We start from the raw sequence: 19,810 nt of genomic DNA, 5'->3' as shown, positions 1-19,810 counted from the left end.
GGAACAACAAACTAGAATTTGTAAAATTAAGTAACATACAGTGTAAAATATTAGTTTAATATCTCACATTTCAAGGCATAGAAAGGTGTTATTTCACATTACTTTGGAATCTTGTATAAAAAAAAAAAACTTTCATACACAAAATGCATCATTATGCTGATTTGAGTTTAAAGATCACCTCTTTATGTACTACAATTATGCTGAATGATATATTCATTGTAGATACCAACTCAATTCAATTGTTCCATGTAATAGTATATATCATCAAATTTATAGGTTTAATTTTATCAAAATTTCTAAATAGGCAATTACAGTTTTATAGAAAAATTAACTATACATTTTACAGATGTAAATTTGTAAAGCTGCTCACATATGCTGTACTTCTACTGAAACATGTTCTGATTTGTAAGATATTTTTGCTACACATTAATGGTATAAAAATATAGGTCAAATATAGAGACAACAGAGGAAGTAGGTTATAGTTTCACAATGTTAGTACATCTCTAAAGAAATTACTGAAACCTGAGGCTGACTTTTTAATATATATTTGAAGTTGATTTATGGCTACTCATTATCATTAACTCATACTGAATTTTGTTTGTTGGCACATAGCACAATATCTCAGATTTTTATATTACACTATCAAAAGGTGATTGCCCTTTCAACAGTTATCAGTTTTTAAAACAATGGCACTTTAAATAAGAAATGGTTTTCTAATGTGACAATTTGGAGGTGATACTTGCATTATACTTCGTTTTTTGATAGTACAGTAGAACAATTATAGTACAAAATAAATAACTGAGGACATGCAGTTATGGGTATTCATTTATTTTAAATTGTAATTTAAGTAATTAACATCATGTAAATTAGCCTTTTTGTTTCATTAAGTCTGTTTCTCGGGGAGGTCGCCATTGTTGATGTGGTTCATTGATGTACTATGTTTACATTTGTGTAGTTGTCCTAAAGGGGAGCATACTTAAGTCAGGAAGCACTTCTTTGCACAAAGTTGTGGTGATCTGGAACAAACTATAGAGTCATGTAACTGAAGCAATAACCTTGACAATCTTTCAGAATTATTTAGATGAGATTTTGGGACAAGTTACTGTAGCTATTAGTTAACCGAACCATTTTGATGGTCAGAATGGTCTTTTCTCGCTCATTAAATATCTTATGTTCTTATTCAAAACCTCATTAGAGCCGCATGTTAGCACACCAACTATTTAAAAACCTGTTGAGCATGATATACTGGTATTACTGCGGATCAGCTTCAAAAGCAAGTGTCTCCCATCTAGTCACTTTACACATTTATATTACAAATGTTTTTTCTCAGTAAATGTCATGAATGCACTCTGTCTGATTCATATGTGCCCTTTTTGGCAGCTATCCTGAAAAGCAGTATACTAGTTAATGTGCAAAAGTGTACATGTGAAGCCACAATGGATTAGGTTAAAGCTTAGATAACTTTTACAGTTCCATACATTTATATAATTACAGTTGATCAGGATACAGCACAGTGTAAACATAACTATTAAGTGGCCAAGACCTGCTTATCCTTACATCGTTAATCTATTACCCTGAGGCTGGAACAAAATATTATATTAGTAGTTTTCAGCAGGAGTTAGGACTACACTCAATTTGCAGCATGGTAGAATGTATAGAAACTTGAAAACACTATACTCAAAGTTACTGAGAGATGAATATTACATAAAAAGAAGTTTGACAATAAGACAAATCAAAGAGTTAGATTAAATTGACCTTCTAACATTGTGGAACTTCAAACAGAATCTTGGAAAATTAAACATGAAGCAGCTGGTATAACGATGACATTTTTGTAATAATCACTAATATGCCCAACACAAGACAAAAAACATTATCTGTTTCTTTGCACATTTCCACTAATGGATGATAGCTACAAATTTGTTTAGTTAAGTGTATATCTAAGATACGTAGCAAAATGGACTATAACAGCAGATATTATGTTAAACACTCAAAACTGGCAAAGTGAAGTAATCATTATTATTAAGGAAAATCTGAACAGCACCGGAGTGAGATTGGTTGTCTGGGAAAGCTTTGTAGATCTATATTGTTCTTGTACATGTTTACATGTTAATATATAATAATCACTGTCCCTGTACTCTGTTTTTCTAAAACAGAAAATTATGATGATATCTCTTAGTTTAAAAACATTTTTAAGTAATTAATGACACACCAAAAATACCTTATTGTTTAAATACCATTAATTTTGTGTTAATGGGGAAATTTTTTTTTGCAGGATTCAAAAGACAACAGAATATACTGAACGTTAATTGACCTGTGTTCTGAAACATTCCGTTTAGGAGTGAGCCTAATTGACTAGGCAGGTACTGTATATAACAACTGAAATAAACATTATTAGGTAGAAAATGTATTAATGATTTCCAGTTGTTGTATGCTCCAACACAAACATCTTGATCATGTAAGATCCATTGGTAATAATGTCATACAGAAGGGGTTCTTAAAAGGCAAGAACTAATTGATTTGCATGAATGAGAAAAGTGCAATATTTTGCACTTATGTATAATGTGTGATACAATTCACTTATAATCTGTGGTTTGATGGGTTTAAATATTAGCCGAAAAGAGCACATACATGCTCAGTAATTGGAATATGCATTTAAAAAACAAAAAATATTATATGTACAGCTGTTTTTATGAACATGTAATAAGGCAAGTATATGTAGCTTCCATTACAAAGTATGTGCTAATGGCAATATGGCACAAAATGGTGGCCAATTGTTGATTCTTTCCAAAGTATGGTGACTTTAGGCTTCTCTTTCTAGCAGAATAGAAAGCACAAACATTATACAAGGGTAAATTTATCTATTTGAACAAGAGTGTCAAACACACATCCTGAAGGCTCACCATGGCTGTGGGTTTTCATATCAAGTATTTTCTTAATTTGTCACAAATTACTGCTACTAAATGAACATACCTCTTTTGCCTTATTTTGAACCAACTTGTGGTTTATGATTTATAACACTTGTTTCTTTTCCTTACCCAGCAGATAAACAATAATGAGATACAACATGAGGCAAAAGTAGAGTGGCTAACCTAATATGATTTGCACATATATATCCATCATGCAACCTCTGTTTCAATAAAGTATCTGAAAAGAAAAGTGAAGGTCTGGAAAATATTGAGTTGCTCTGATCTACAAACAATTTGATGGTGCTCTCAGAAAAATAAAAATGAACAGTTTTGGAAATGTATGTCAGAATAAGACCACTAACAAGCCGTAAAATGAATTTAAAGATTCATTAACAATAACAATTAATTTTCAATTAAAACTTTGATTGGAGATAAAATAATGGCCATCAGAAACTGACCTTAAGATGCCTGAATTAACTGGTCGTCTGTTTGCTTACTTTGTATCTCATTATTATTTGGCTTCTAATTAGGAAAAAAAGGAAACAAAGGTTCTGAATCTTTAAATTTAGTCTATTTAATTAATGCAAAAGTATATTCCATTAGCTGTAGCCATTTTTAACTAATTAAGAAATTGGCTTGTATGAATATTTGCAGAGACTTCCAGGAACAGAGTCTGAAACCTCTATGATGGACCATCTCGATGAAGCTTACACATGTTTAATTGACTATATTCTGGTTTATAATGTCAATACCAATGTATTTAAAAATTCTGTCCAATTTAGATTGCATATACACTATTTTATACTTAGAAAACAATTACTGTCTATAGTTGGTTAATATTATAGTTTGAACCAGATGTTGCATTTTAGGTTCTTAGTTATAAAGTCCCTCTATACTTATAAAGGACTAAACAACTTAATGATAATTTTACTGTATTAAGAGCCACGTGAGTATTCTCTAGTGCGCAAAGTATAAAGAAAAAAATGTACTGAAGAGAGATGTGTTCCTAATCCTGTTGAAACTATACTGTTATTTATAGCTAAATGTTGTGAACATTCTCCTAATAAGAAGGTTCTCACTTCATTAAAGAGTCACTTAATGTGATCCTATGGCACACTTAGAAATGTTGGCACAAAATACATTAATGCAGAAGCGTATATAATTTTCAAATATTATAAAATTATAGATGACAGCAGCTGAAATAAATCCTTCACAAGTTTAATTTCAATACAATTCCCGAATTGTAATAAACCATCCTGAAATCAGATATGGATGTTGGCAAAATCAATGTTGCCTATCACTGAGAAATGCAGCTGACCTGCTATAAAAACAATTAATGGCTTATTACTATATCATGGCACAACACAGATTTTAGTCGCTATTATACAGAAGATACCAATTCAAGACTTCTATGTTGATTTTTCTAATTTTTCAAGCCAAACATTGAATTTAGCAATTAATTATTTGGCACAAGTGTTTCTGAAAACTTGACAGTGCCTATAATTCAAAATCTGTAAACATAAGATTAAGACAATATTTAGAAATGGCTTTCCCTGAGCCAAAGGTTTGATTTGATACATATTCTAAGTTTAATTAAAACGCTAATAAAGGTCTTTTAAGGCAAACAGTGTCTTTTTATTTAATTTTGTTTTTGATCTAGGTGTGCAATTAGGTTAGTATATTCCACTTACTTTGACAATTTTACTTAGTTTAGTTTTCAACTATACACCAGTATTTAAGGGGAATGGCTGTTATTTTGCATATACTTTTGGCATCAATATCTATAAAACAATTTAAATATGTAAAGTAAATATAAAATATATTTTTCAATTATGAAATACTATTATGTAATACCATTCTGAGTTACAGATTTATTTCCTGTTTAAATGGTAAGAAGAGTAAGGCTAAATGGATGAAAAACATACATTAATGCTAGAGTTAAGTGTATTCTTTAGCTAAATAAATGCTGTCTTAGCTCGCATGTATACCATATATACTGTATCTGTAAACTACAACGTATTTATACAGAATAAAGAGACAGATGTACTTTTGTAAACTTTAGATTTTACATATTATTCTCATATTTCTAACTTCTGGTTTGATATTTTTTCAAGTTCTCACAGCTTTATAAATACAAATATCCAACCCAGTAAACAAGATTAAATAAACCAAATGCTGTGGGAAAGAAGATCCTGGAGTATGAATCAATTTTGGAAACCCGGATATGCATTCTGCCTTCTCTCCAAGCACCTGTTCGGCAGTCCTCAAAGCAACAGAAAAAACTGGCACAGTCCTTTCCATCTAGACATTCATATGCATAATCATCTTGTTCTTGCAAGTGTGAAATGTTGTTCATCTGAATCAGAGACGTTCCTGGTCGAATGTTTATAACTGTAGATGTCTTTGGGGAAAAGCACACTTATTAACATTTCAGCATTTCATGGACTTTCTATTCATTTTTTATAACATCAATAGCCATAAAATTGTCATTATATCTTCTTGACTAAGTACTTGCATTACATTTTGCTATGGTTCATTAATTAAAGTTTGTGGCTTGCTATGCTTTAGGTTTTGATGACACAATTATAATGAAGTTTTGAAAACTAGAGGTTACCAGCTGTTTTGTGAAATAAAACCTCTCACACAGTAGTTCACACCATTGATATATTTACTCTAACAAGTAACTAGTGTGTAATCTCTTCACTGTCAGTGTTTATGTACATAACTACAACATGTACTTGTATGGGTTGACTCATTAAAGTATGTTTAATTCTCGTAACCATTGCAGACAGCAAATGTATTGGCTTTTCCACACTCTTGCATGGGGCACAATGAGCACCAAAATGAACAAATTAATACCTGTAAATAAAATGCAGCAACAGCATAGCATATAACATGAGATAACCTTTAATCTCATAAAAAGCATAAGCCTGCTTGTTTTGGGCAATGAAAATCACAGCAATGTAAAGGTAAACTCCAGAATTTATCATAACTTTTTCCAGTTAAAAAATATTGTAGATTTCACTTACTGGTTCCTTCTTTGCCTTCTCTTTCTTTGCTTTTCTGTTGCTGGTAAAGTAGTGCAAAGTTCCATACTCCATTAATGCAGCAAAAGTGAAGATAAAGCATACTGACACAAAAAGGTCCATCGCTGTCACATAGGACACCTTTGGTAAAGATTTTCTAGAAATGGTACTCAGTGTTGTCATTGTCAGTACAGTAGTGATGCCTAAAAAGAAAAAAATAGAATAAAAAAGTATTACTATTTTTATACTATTACTTTAATTAAAAATCTTTGTTTAGATAGATAGATAGATAGATAGATAGATAGATAGATAGATAGATAGATAGATAGATAGATAGATAGATAGATAGTACTTTATTCATTTGGGATTTAACTTTCACATAAATTCAAGAAATATAAAAATATGATAACATACAACAACCCCACTTAAACACACACAAAAATTACATAAATAAATAAATGCATACATACATACATACATACATGAATAAAAGAAAAGAAAACTTCAGACTGAATTATAAAAGAGCAATCAGTGTAAGGCATTAAAAAAGGCATATTGCCATAGGTATGAAGAAGATTGAAAAATAATTTTTTTTTCGTTTGTAGGCTGAAAGTACTCGATAATAGTATGTCATAGAAGGATATGATGTTCATAATGGCCATCATTTTTTGCCTTAATTTTTTCCACCAGTACTACCTCCAGTGGGTTCATAGCATGTCCCCTAACTGAGCCTGCCTTCTTAATTAGCTTGTTGATTCAGTCAATCACTCTTGAAGTGATGTTACCAGCACAGCAAAATACAACAAAGAAAATCTCACTAGCTGTTACAGAGTTAAAGAAAATGTAAAGGATATCAATACCCACACTAAAGGAGCACAATTTCCTAAAAAAGAAAAAAATTAATTTACATAATTTCTCTGTGTTGTTAAATCAGTCCTGCCTGTCACTAATGTTAACCCCCAAGTACTTGTAGCAGTGAATGAGCTCCACATCCAGTCCCTGAAAAGTGACCAAGCGTAGAGCTTCTTTGGTGCAGCCAAAGTCAATAACCAGTTCATTGGTTTTTATGGATACTGAGTTGCAAACTTCTTTGCACCAAGAAACAAACTTCTCCACTTGACTCCAACTGCCAGGTTTGAAAATAAACTTTGTGGAGCAGGAAGATAATTGCTTTGTTGAATTTGTCTGATAGGCAAACTGCAGTGCATCCAAGGGGTCTTATCAGAAGAGGATGAGTATAGACCCAGAAAAAACCCTTAAAGATCTTCACAATGTGGAACTTAATAGCCACATCTCTGTAATCATTAGGTGAAGAGGAACCTGCCTTCTTGGGAACAGGAACAATAAAGGATGCTTTCCTCAGCAGTGGTCCCACAGCTTGTCCCGTGTGTAGTCTTCCCAGTTGTCTCCTCACTTGGTCATCAGCTATGGACAGTCCATGTTGATGGTCAGAGATGGACTCATCACTGACCGCACCACTTGAAGTTGTAGTATTAAAGTACTAACAGCGTTTTTGATGCAGTAGAGATGATGTGGGGTGACAGGATAATGTTAAATAAATTAAGAAAAAGATAATCACAAGGAAAATATATTTTGAGCAAATAATACAATCATGCATATCTGGCATATGATTCATGTTACATACAATTCTATTTATATCATTAAAGCCAAAAATTATACCTAAAGATGTTCGGGCTGGTACAGCATCTTTGTTAATCCAGAATGACACCCATGAAAGCACAACTATCAAGATGCATGGAATATAAGTCTGTATAGTAAAATATCCCATCCTTCTGCTCAGATCAAAAAATATAGTCATAATTATATAGTCCCCTAAAAAGAAGAAGAGTTTAAAAGATTACATAAGAAATTGTTCATATACAGTAAGAGATTTGTAATAATTTTTGAGGTATATTATTGATTGAAAATGAGCAGTTGAAAAACAAAGTAAGAGAAACAAGAAATAATAACTCTGTAGCTCTCACTCTGTTCCCCATCATAATAATATATAAATCAGCAAAATAACAATAACAGTAAAGAACTGCAACTCTACTTTCTATTACTGCTTAAATTTCTCACCTCATTTATACCAGCCTTGCATGGTAGAGATGAGAAGAAGTAGAGAAAAGAAAATGTATTTAGGGATATGGTGTGGCGGAGCTGTATAGTAATGTGGGGGCTGAGTGAGAGAGAGAACTCTGCTGTCATCGCCAGGAAGTGCTTAGCTTGCTGTTTTTCAGAAGCAGTATCTGCTCAGCCAAAGGTGTGAGTCCCCTACTAGCTCAGGCTGTTGAGAGAATACTTTGCCAGTTTGTGGATACCCACTGGTAGTTACCACGGCACAAATCTGCAAACTGAGATGGCTTGTGATGTAAGTCAGTGGCAATATAGGGACCAATAAATATGAAAGCATTTACTAACTCTGTATCTCTTATCATGAATGCAACCTTTGTAGGTAAAGTACTATATATTCCATCAGTTAACATTGATAAAGAAACTCTATAGCTCTCCAACTGCCTGCACATGAAGATGGATCAAGTCACTTTTGGTTTTATTAGCATGTGCTTCGCTTGAGGTTACAGAGCAACTCTCACTTAGTTGAGTCTGCTAGGAGTCAACTACAGTTTACATCAAAAAAATGAACTTACATGCAAAGATTTTGGGGGTTCTAACAACTAAACTCAACGCTGAAGGTTGAGTAGGCAGTAGTGAATGAAACTGAATGATATGACAATACTTTAAAGGAATACTCCATCCAAAAATTATATTTTTTAATGTTACTTACCCAATGTAGTTTGTAGTAATGGCTGAGAATTTTTTTGCACAGTTTGTTATTGTTTGGTGACAAACTTTTTTTTTTATCTCTGCTCTGCATGACAACATGAGATAACATTTTTTCTCAGCCATCACTACAAACTGTGTGATTTAAATAACATTAAAAATTACAACGTTTCGGTGGAGCAGTCCTTTAAAGTAAGTGTTCCACTGCTCCATACTAATTTCAACAGTTAATTGTTCTCACTGACACAGTATAATGAAGAGAATGGAAAGCTTACAAATTTAAAATATAAAACCATATTGATTTAACTCTCAAAATTATAGGGAAGGGAAAGTACTAATTTAAAATTTAGAAGATCCTTTTCTGTTCACTTTGTTTACAATTTTCACAAACTTGAAGAAAGCAAAAAATATATGATATGAACTTTGTAACTTCTATGAAAGAAAGATTAGTTAATTTCAGTTTTAATTTAAAGACATTGTCCAATTTATTTTAAACCTTGAATTAATTAAGAATACTTCATATAGTACATCAGCCTCAAAACATATATTTTATTGGTGTAACAAAAAATAGCGTGTGGGAAAGTTTGGATCTTGATTTATAAAATATGCTCCACACTAGGTGAATGGTTGTGTAAAAGTCAATTAAGAGGGAATCACTATGCACGGTTAACTAAACATTCTTTTCACACTTTTTTTCATTATTTCTTTATTTTTCAAGCCATCACATTTTGCTTGCAGTTATTAGCTTTTCTTGATGGCAGAATGTCATGCTGTTATGATGTTACTGCAGTGATCACTCTTCCAGTGCTAATCCCTATTCCCTTTGAAATGAGCTTAAAAAAGACTGGAGAAATGTCAGTTTTTCTTATCATTTCAGTTGTTGTCTTTGCCCAATCTTTAGTGTTTCTAAGCAATATTGGTTTTGTGTGATATTATTATTCACTCATTTGTTTAGCTGGAATAAAATAGAAATAGAATTAAATCATGTGGTAATCTTCCAAAAATATCAAATATTGTCTGATAAGACCCTAGAGAACTGACAGTATTTAAAAGTCAGAAACACAGGCTACTTCCAAATACTAGTTAACATAGCTGAAATACTCGGGAGGAAAATAAAGTTCTTGTTCTTGCAAGTGTGAAATGTTGTTCATCTGAATCAGAGACGTTCCTGGTCGAATGTTTATAACTGTAGATGTAGTTGCCCGGGAGGAAAATAAAGTGTTTTTTTTTTTTTTAATTGTTTGAGAAAAATATAATTAAAAAAATAACACAAGTTTAAAAATAAAAATAAATTAACAAATAATAAAGACTCACCAATGTGCTTGTCTTGCGGTCTGGTATGTACGTATGTTATCATCCAGTTGACGCTGGCCATCTCTATTTAATTTCAAAAGCAACAGGGGTCCAGTGGTGCTCAAACATACAGAATGCTGGCAGTCACCTCCAGTTCGCCCTCTGGTGGTCGTTCCAATTGTCAACTGGATGATAACATGCATACAAGACAGCAAGATCACCCCCCCACCCTAACCAGAAGGGGGTGGGTTAGGGTTGATTTCACCCTAAAGTATTTTTAGTCGACCATTGAGAAACCTGTACCAAGTTTCATGAAAATCGTTTGGAAGTGATGCTGGAACATACATACATACACACACACACATACATTGACTTTTATATATATAGATTGTACCCATTTGTTTAAATTCTGGTTGCTTACTTTTTGAAATATGCATTTGAATGTTTGAAAGAACAGTAGAAAGACAAAATGACAGTGTTACATTTATGATCAGGTAGAGATGGAGGAGGTAAGATAACATCTATTCTGCACGGATGGATGTTTCAGTCATGAAGGTACAAATTTTCACTTTATGTATGACTTAGTATTATCATAGTCTGAGTAACTGAAGTTAAACTCTTTAATAAAAATAAAGAAAATGAGTGGCTCCTAATTGCATCTGCTTCAAAAATGCTCATATCAAACTTTAACTATTAAAATTATAATGTGAACACAATAAAAATTTGGAAAAAGGTTATAGAGAAGCAGTTTAAGGAAGACACCACCATATAGGAGGAGCAGTTTGGTTTAATACCAGGGAGTGGAACAACTGATGCAGTCCTTGCATTGAGACAGCTCATAGAGAAACGTAGAGAAAAACAAAAACGTTTGCATATTGTGTTTATTGATTTGGAGAAGACTTATGATATAGAGTTACATCAAGAGGTCTGGAGGTGCATGAGGGGGAAAGAAGATCCAGAGAAGTATGTGAGGATTGTCCACGATATATATGAGGCAGTGAGGACTCGGGTTAAAAGCAGTGTTGGGGTAACAGACCCAATGCCAGTTAGAGTAGGTCTGCACCAGGGATCTTCTTTAAATCCTTACCTCTTTGATCTGGTTATGGATGTGTTGAGTCATGGGATGAAAGACCAATCCCCCTGGTGCATGCTTTTTGCTGATAACATGTATTGAGTGGAGATGAAGCTGAAAGAATGGAGAAGGCCATTGAAAGACAGAGAATAGAAGATAAATAGAAAGAAGACAGTATATATGAGATTTAATGATGATCAGGATTCAGCAGTTATCCTCAGAGAGAGCTAATGAAAATAGTGGATAAATTTATATATCTACTAGACATTAAGCCCGTTACAATAACGGGCGCTAGAACAGTAGTGCATAAACATTAGTAGGAACAGTCTATATTAAATGGCAAGGGACTGTCTATTTTCTGTTACAGTAATCCTGGCTTGTATGTGGCTGTAATATGCGTCACTGTATTGTGTGCCTTTAATTTTCTCTCGCAGTAATACGTCTCTCCAGCAAGTACTGTGCAGTTCCCCAGCAAGTATTTTAATCTGTGCTGGCGTGCAGCTGATTATTGTATGTGTGGCGTCTCCCCAGCAACGGATTTTATGTGCACGAAAATAAATCTACTTTTAAAAGTCATCCTATTGTAATATCATGAAAATTCGTATATTTAGGAAAACCCCTTCAACGACTGACACTTTATACTTTACCGGGCCAAGTTTGTTAATCGCAAATCTGACATCCTTAGAGTGAACACTTGCACAACAACAAACACCAATCCCACCTCTTTGGGGAAGCTGGTCTCCGCGTCTCAGTACCCGATTGGATTTTTCGTTACGTTATGTTTTAGGTCTTACCTCATTTACCAAAATCCGATTTTATAGGCCCCGCCCTCTCTGTGTTGTGTGATGCGTCAGGCAGCCTTTGAAGTATCTGCTTTGAAGCAACGCACCGTGCCCCGCGCATGCGTACTTCACCAGAAGACACACACACACGGACACATGGACGCACACAGGGGTTTTATTAAAGAGGATATAGTCCAAGATGGGAAATTACATGCAGAGATGATCCATAGAGTACAGTGTAAATGGAACAATTGGATGAACTTATCAGGGGTATTGCATGATTGAAGAATTAAGAAGAAGGGTAAAGTAAGTTTTTGTTTAAGACGGTTGTAAGACCAGCAATGATGTATGAAGATGCAATAAAGGGAGTGCAGGAGAAGAAGTTACATGTAGAAGAAATGAGAATGTTGAAGTGGATGTGTGAAGTTATAACTAAAGTACAAAATGAGACAATCAGGGATACGACAAAAGAGGGAGAGATATCTAAGAAAGAGCAGGAAAGTAGGCTGAAGTGGTATGGACATGCAATGAGGAGAAACAACATGAGCAAAAAGAATGATGGGAATGGAAGTACAGTGGGAAAGAAAGTGGGGAAGGCAAAGTGGAGATGGATGGATAAAATAAAATAATATTTGAAGGAAAATATTCTGACTGGAGAGGAGGTTTAGGACTGAGCTGTTTGGAGAAGATTTATCAAGCACATCAACAACATATAGAGGTGGGAAAGGATGTGAATGAAGATGCAACATCCAGAAAGTATTTTGAAATGTATGATATTATCAGCCATTAAAATCTGTATAAGAATTAAATTCCTAAAACTTTCTCTCATTAATGTCCATATTGGTATTTCCTGAACTTTCTCTTTTCCAGAGACTTCTTTTGAGAGACAGAGCCGCAGAAAGGCTTCATGAAATGGAATTTGTCATTATTTCAAGGTGGATACTAAAGTATACTAAATTTACTTCTTAACTTAAAAATTACTTTTTAGACACAGGAAAGTGAGGAGTTCATTCCTATACCCAGACATTATTGGATATTAACCTATTAATTATTTATGTATATTAACATCAACTCACTTAATAACCATTGTTAGAATTTACTCAAGATTTCCAGATTGCCTCCTAGATTCCTTTTTTTTAATTTTTGTGGTCTTATCATGTCATTGTAAAAACATAAAATGATGTAATTGAACAAAATGTATGTGTGTAAGTACAGAAAATAGGACAGAATGATCAAACTTGTTTGTGTTTTGCATACGTGACAAAAAGCATATATACTTTCTGTAAGTTTTCTTTCAATGATGTGTATGACAAGAAAATGTACCTTTAGGGTAAAGACTTTACCAACTGGAATAATACAAAATGAGTCAGGACGCTATTTTTATTGCTTACGTGGTCTACGATCAGGAGACTAGAAAAGCTATAAAAGAGCAAGGACATCTGCGCTCGAGGCAGATGAAGTGCGGTGTCCTAGGACTGTATTTCTCTGTCATTTTACCCTTGCCTGGTATGTATCAATAAAAGGTTTTTACTAATTTTAATTTTCTTCTCTGTCTTCAGTCACAAAAAGTGTCCACATCATCTAGATATCTTTTTACATCAATGTCTTTTTCACTCTCTCTCTCTCAGGTGTATCCTTTCCTCCTCCATCATTGTGAATCTCTTCATTCAAGTTATTAACCAATATCCAATTCTTATCATATAACTATTTTACCTTTTTTCTCTCTTAAACACATGTCACATGAGATTGGACAGGGGGACCATGAGAAAATTAAGACAGCAAAGCTAAAAAACTAAAACTTCTAAAAAGGCAGTAAATAGGCCAGGTTACTCTACCTAAGTCTCTAGTAACTGCTCCACCAACTTTCTCCTATATTTTTCCATAAATACAGCTTTCATAAAGCAGATTTTGTACACTTTCGGTGAGTAAAAATGTTCAACATTCAGCTGAATCTGTTCTTATGTACATGATTCATTTTAAATAGAAAACTTTCTTTTGTTCATAGTGGCTCCCTAAAGACGTGAAACAATGCTGATGATCCAAATTCATGTAAATTCAAAATTATCTGTCACTTACTTAACTTCTTATTAATGCACACATTGTTTAAAGAAAATGCATTTATTAGATTATCAGTAGAGGTCCCCTAAAATGATGAAAAAAAACAAAATGGCCAGTCCTGCAAATAATTCTGGCCAGACACTTTATATTATTCAGTTTTTTTTAATATTTACACATTAAATACTATGCTTTTTCCCATTGATTCTAATATTATGTTACGCATTATTGAAAACAAAATAGATTTGTATAAATTGTTAGTAGAAAGAGAGAAAAGGTTACTATGATTTACTTTGCCCCAACCTATGGTACACCCAATGGCCTGCTGATTGTCCCCAAATCTCTGCACATTTATGAATACAAATTCAGATTTGTTGCTTTATGGCAAGCTGTAGCAATGGCTTCCTTGGATTGTATGATATTATTAGAACACTAGCAGGCCTGTATTCATATTTTCATATGTGTCACTGTGACTCAGAATGAAAATGCGTTTAGAGAAAGAGTCAAATGAAATATATTTCGGGATTTTGAGTTCACAGTTGAAAATAACAGCTTTAGTCTCAAACAGTGAGTAAACAAGAGAAATTAACAAAATGATTATTATGCCTTTCTAAAATCGCTACAGAAAGTACAGGTGTCTGCTACTGTGCTGTGATTATATGTTGTGCTAGGAAAACATTCAGTACAGAAGTAGTTATTTGAAAGTAGTGAGAGGCTTTCAAGGGGTGATTTAAGAAGATATTCTGACAGGCTTGTTCGGCATATACTAAGTTCACAAAAGCATTAACAACCAAAATCATAACAATCATAAAACCTGAAAACAAATGAAACAACTAATAAAACTAACCTTATTTTTTCAATAAGCCCTGTTCTTTGAGAAACAAAATGTAGACACTAAAACACATTTGTAAATTAGAGCCAACACTTAATATTACGAAATGCCTTTGAAACGTATGTGGAAATTGGATGGCACCCACTTAAAAACAGGGGTAATGTATATAATCATTAAATAAAATAATCTAGCCTTGAGTTATAGTCTAAATATTTTCACTTAGTGGAATTAATCACTGAGCCTGCTATGACAACATCATTTATATACAGTATTCAGGTGAAGGTTGGTTTGCCTTACCAGACTGGGTATGCGCTTCTTCTGAAGTATTCCTCAAACCAACAAAAGCAAATTGGTACAATCTCCAGTATCTCTGATCTGCAACTTCAACAGAATTTCTTTTCCATCTATACATTATTTCATTTTTTGGGTATCCATCTAAAACATAAGATATATTCCCAGTATATCAATCTTCGCTAATGGATTATATCTAAATCAGCAACAAATCAGTATTTCATATGAGAAGCACTATACATGTACAACTGAAATAAAAAAAAGAAAACAAAAAAACAGGTAGGTCACCAAAGTGATTAGCAAGATCTATCTTAGTTTCACCTTTAGGTCACATATAAGAGTAAACCACACACACATATAGAACATAATGGTACATTTAATGACTAAGCTAAAGTTTGTGATTTACTGTATTGCACAATGTTTTGATGTGGAAAGGGTCACTTTTGAGAGCTGTGAGTGATATCAAAAACTTCCAGTTAAAATCCAGTTAACTTTTTAATTTATGTTACACTTAATAGGTCCAATCTACTTTTGAGATTACCTCTCATTAGTGTATCACTCATTTCTTTACTACCAATCATTATTTTACTATAATTCTATCATTCAAAAAACATACAAAAAAGTAGCAAACATTTGGAGTTATCATGTGGAAGAAAGTATTTTAGCGCAACAGGAGGTGAACTCATTTTGGGAACAATAACATAAATTCTAAAATGAAAGAAATTCCACCCTTCAGCCCTGTACATGAAAACATAAATGCACAATTTCATCCTGTCATTCTCACTCTGATGTATTTATTTGCTTGTACTGATTAAGGTTGTAAGAGGATACCTTTAATCATTATATTTTCCAAAAACAAAACAAAAAAATTGATAAACTACATATTAGAAGTCATGATGACCCTTGTTCTATAATTCTTAATTTCTAATAAAAATGTGCAGGCTTACATTCTATTAAATTAGATTTAACATTTTAACCAATTAGCATTTAAAAGACGTTCTTTGTCAGAAATACCTACAGCTTGAAAATTCCAGTGGACAGGAATGTACATCCATTGGAAAGTTATGTAGCTTAAGGTAGCACTCAGCATTAATTGTCAACCTAAAAAAATAAAATAAAAGATTAGCATATAAAATATAATTGCTACAGCAAGGAAACAATTATGATTCATTCAAGAGGCACGTTTTACAACTCCAAAATACTACATACTAAAATGTCTTAAATATGTTGAATACTACAGCAAGATACTTTGGCATAAACATTATATATGGCTGTACCTTTGAAAGTTAAAATTCTTTAGAAGCAAAGAGAAGTTAGTGAAGGAACAATGTTGAAAAAATCATTATTGTAATAGATATAATGGACCTCATTTATCAATCTCATATAGAAAGAATTTGTTCATAAATGGTGTATGACATCATTTTTTACACAGCAAAATGTGATTCATTATTTTTTTTCATATGAGAATTTATGACTGCTGTTTCACCGCACATAATCTGAAATGGGAACGCTAAATTTTTTTCTTTATTTTTACTTGCATTTCAAAATTTACTACTACAGAATAATTAGTGGTAAAATACAAATTACAAAAGCATTTTGCAACCTACAAAAATACATTAAGTACATTTTAATTTTCTGTTACAAGTTATGATTAATAAATAAATTACTCTTGTATTGTTCAGCTTCTCTACTCATCAGCAAAATCAATTGCTTGCTTGCACAAATCATAGCATCTTGCCATAATGGAATCGAAATGTTATTAATATACAGTAGTTGCCTAAGGTACCTTTATAAAATCAGGATACATATAATGTAGTAGAATATTTGACAAGTCCAAATTAACTATCAAAATATATATCATTCAATTAGTATGAATTTTTTTAAGCAAAGGCTTGTTTCCATTACTTGGAAATGTTTACATATTCTCTCCTCTATTACCCAAGAAAAATCAACAAAAATAACCCCTGCAAGTTTGATTATTTTCACGTATTGACATTGAAAATGCTTCCCTTGCAAATGGACTGCATACGTGAAAAAAATATGAAAATAACACTCATTCACATGTAATAATACTAGACAAACAGATGTATTTCAAAGAGTCCTCTAATTTTGCTTGTTTCATCAGGTTGTAAATAATTTTCGTGAATGTCATGACAGAATGAGTGGCATGATACCTGGTTCACAACAGTTTTCTACAGAGACTCAGATTTTCTTATAAAGCCAAAAATTCAGGTTCATCAGCAATACTACACTTTCAGTGTACCCTAAAATGGACTCATATCCTTTATGTGGGGTCATCCTTTATGTGGTGGCATTTCAAAAATCTGATTACAATTCTATATCCAATATAAAAATTTTCGATTGCAACCTTAGTGATTTTTTTCTTTTCTCTTTGTTGTTTTGTTTTTCCTTGTAATATTGTCTTTTTTTCCTTTGTCTAGTCTACTTCTTTCTGACAATGTACGACTACAATTCATACTGCAGATCAAGGTGTAGGTATCAAGACCTTGCATGAAAATTCGAAGCTGTTCCTGGTTTGTACTAATTGCATTTGTATTTGCATTAATTTTAATAGCATTTTAGATTAATCAACATATGTAAATGGGGACAATAAAATTTCATTTGTAAGCATCTTCAATAAATCTAAAGTGAACACTTTGTAGGCAGATTAATTAGAGTTAAAATGTATATTTTTAAAAATGTCTGGCTAATGAGGCTTAATAATTTTACTAATGCAGTTTTCAAAACATTATAAACATTTTTATTTATTAGCTTCTAAATACAATAAGACCATCAGAATAATATATGTACAATTGTTATACAGAAAAATGAATTAGCTGTGTGTAACTCCACTTGGAGATTGAAGGTTAAAATGGTCTTTACTTCAGTTGTAATCATCCCATTTGGCCTCTTTTAAAATGGGAGTTTGGAATTAAAAATTCTTTCTGCTTTCAAATGCTAGTAATCATTTGTTTCCTCTTTGCAAAAAAAAAAAAACATCAAACCAGTTGACATTCATTATCTACCAAATGAACAGACAATTGTGTTAATTACCTATAAAGAAAGAGAGATTTAATGAAAAAACTGGAAGTCTAGACTTAAAGAATAATGGTTTTCAGCATTTCTTCAGCACTGAAACAATTGCTTGCCATTAATAGTAATGTCTTTATGGATTACTTGAAGAACAAATTATGTATTATGAGACTGTAGGATCAGCAATTAGCAAGGTATGATAAACTACATAAATGGAAATATGAACCCTACTAAGAATTAGTCAATATTTCGCTCTCTTACCCAGTTCTTCTATATTATTAATATTTTTAAGTTGTGGGAGAAATTCATTAAGCCTCTAAAGGCCTGCACAACCATTCATTTTTCTCTAAAATCTCAAATAAAATTGTGTCATGGCATCTCTATTCAATCATTAACATCCTAATTTCTGTAAAAACATTTTGGCAGCCTTTCAGCTCATTACAGTAGTTGTTCCTCAACTGCAATGCAATGATATAAAATAGCAGAAATGTTATTATGTCAACATTATTCCATTAAATATCATTCTGCTACTGCTGGACTATAAAGTCATCTTCATTAGTGGTTTTAATATTACTAAATAAATAACCATAAATAGTTTAAACCGATCAACATTTGTAATGATACACATTTTCCATTTTCATTTTCTGTTTATGTTTCCCATAAATATTAGATCAGCATTATTTTCTGAATATATCATTATTCCTGATTCTATCTTTTCCATTAGCAGATTACAGCACATCCTGACAACACTGAGCAGAAAGAAGGCAGGAACCATTCATATAAACACATAAAGTCTCATTCCTGCCAGTCATGCTAACTAGCACATACTTCTGAGATGTGGGTAGAAACCAAAATACCTAAAAACAGCATACACATATAGGGGAACACTTTGCAAAATTCACACAGCCAGAAAGTAAACGGAGAATTGCACCGAAGTCCCAAAGTTCCCATATTGCTAATCAATGTTTCCCCAGTTTTCTGTATTTATTTCTGTTTTGTCTTACTTCATCTATTGCTTCATTACAATATGGAGTCACAGTGTTTCTAATGAGATCTTTTCCATTGATTGTGAAAAAAACTCCACATTGTCAAAGTGAAAGCAAAATTGTACTCCTTCTTAATTATGATAAAAAATGAACAAAACTAATTATCTAAGTAGTTCGCCATGACACATCTAAAAAGGCTCTGGAGTCTCCACTGACTTTCAAAAGTCTGATTAACTAGTTTAAAGGGTTCATCTGGGTGCAATTATAGTGTTTCATCAGTTCTGATTAAATACATCTTTGTTAGCAAAGTCCTTAAGTTGATTAATACAACTCCTAATAAAAACTACATTATTAAGCCAAAGGAGCACTTAAAATAACTCTGGTAAAATGTCATTTAAATAAAACAGTCAAGGAAAGGGTATAAGAATGTTTCCTAAGACTTTGGCCATCCCCCAAAGCATAGCAAAATATGTTACAGAAAAAAGGAGACAAACATAGGACAACTATGATCTCTAGGAAAATATTTTAAGACTCTCACCATCCTCTGAAGCATAGCAAAAGCAACTGTAAAAAGAGGAGATAACAATAACACAGTTATAAACTTTAGGTTTGAAGGGCAGATGTCAGAGAGGCCACTAAACACACTTCCATGTTTGAATTGAGATAATCTGTATATATGTTATTGGTAAAGCCTGAAAATTGCATAATCCTAGCATTTATCCAATTTCTGGCTTTACCTGTAACATATACAAA

At 32.7% G+C, this 19,810-nt stretch overlaps 1 protein-coding gene across 1 annotated transcript in view; it reads right to left on the bottom strand.

The window, feature by feature from the left end:
- Window positions 1-4,991: 4,991 nt before the first annotated feature.
- gabrg1 (gamma-aminobutyric acid type A receptor subunit gamma1) overlaps window positions 4,992-19,810 on the bottom strand; it is an 80,984-nt gene continuing 66,165 nt past the window's right edge. Inside the window, exons 5-9 of the mRNA XM_028803095.2 lie at window positions 16,057-16,139; window positions 15,045-15,182; window positions 7,613-7,765; window positions 5,936-6,135; window positions 4,992-5,307 (exon numbers count right to left, since the gene is read on the bottom strand). Coding sequence (XP_028658928.2) covers window positions 5,032-5,307; window positions 5,936-6,135; window positions 7,613-7,765; window positions 15,045-15,182; window positions 16,057-16,139 — 850 coding nt within the window. The 3' untranslated portion in view covers window positions 4,992-5,031. The remainder of the gene's footprint in view (window positions 5,308-5,935; window positions 6,136-7,612; window positions 7,766-15,044; window positions 15,183-16,056; window positions 16,140-19,810) is intronic.

Source organism: Erpetoichthys calabaricus, chromosome 5, assembly GCF_900747795.2.
Source record: "Erpetoichthys calabaricus chromosome 5, fErpCal1.3, whole genome shotgun sequence".
NCBI classification, from domain to species: domain Eukaryota; kingdom Metazoa; phylum Chordata; class Cladistia; order Polypteriformes; family Polypteridae; genus Erpetoichthys; species Erpetoichthys calabaricus.
The sequence above is the reverse complement of the archived record's forward strand: the minus strand, read 5'-3'. Positions and strand labels throughout refer to the sequence as shown.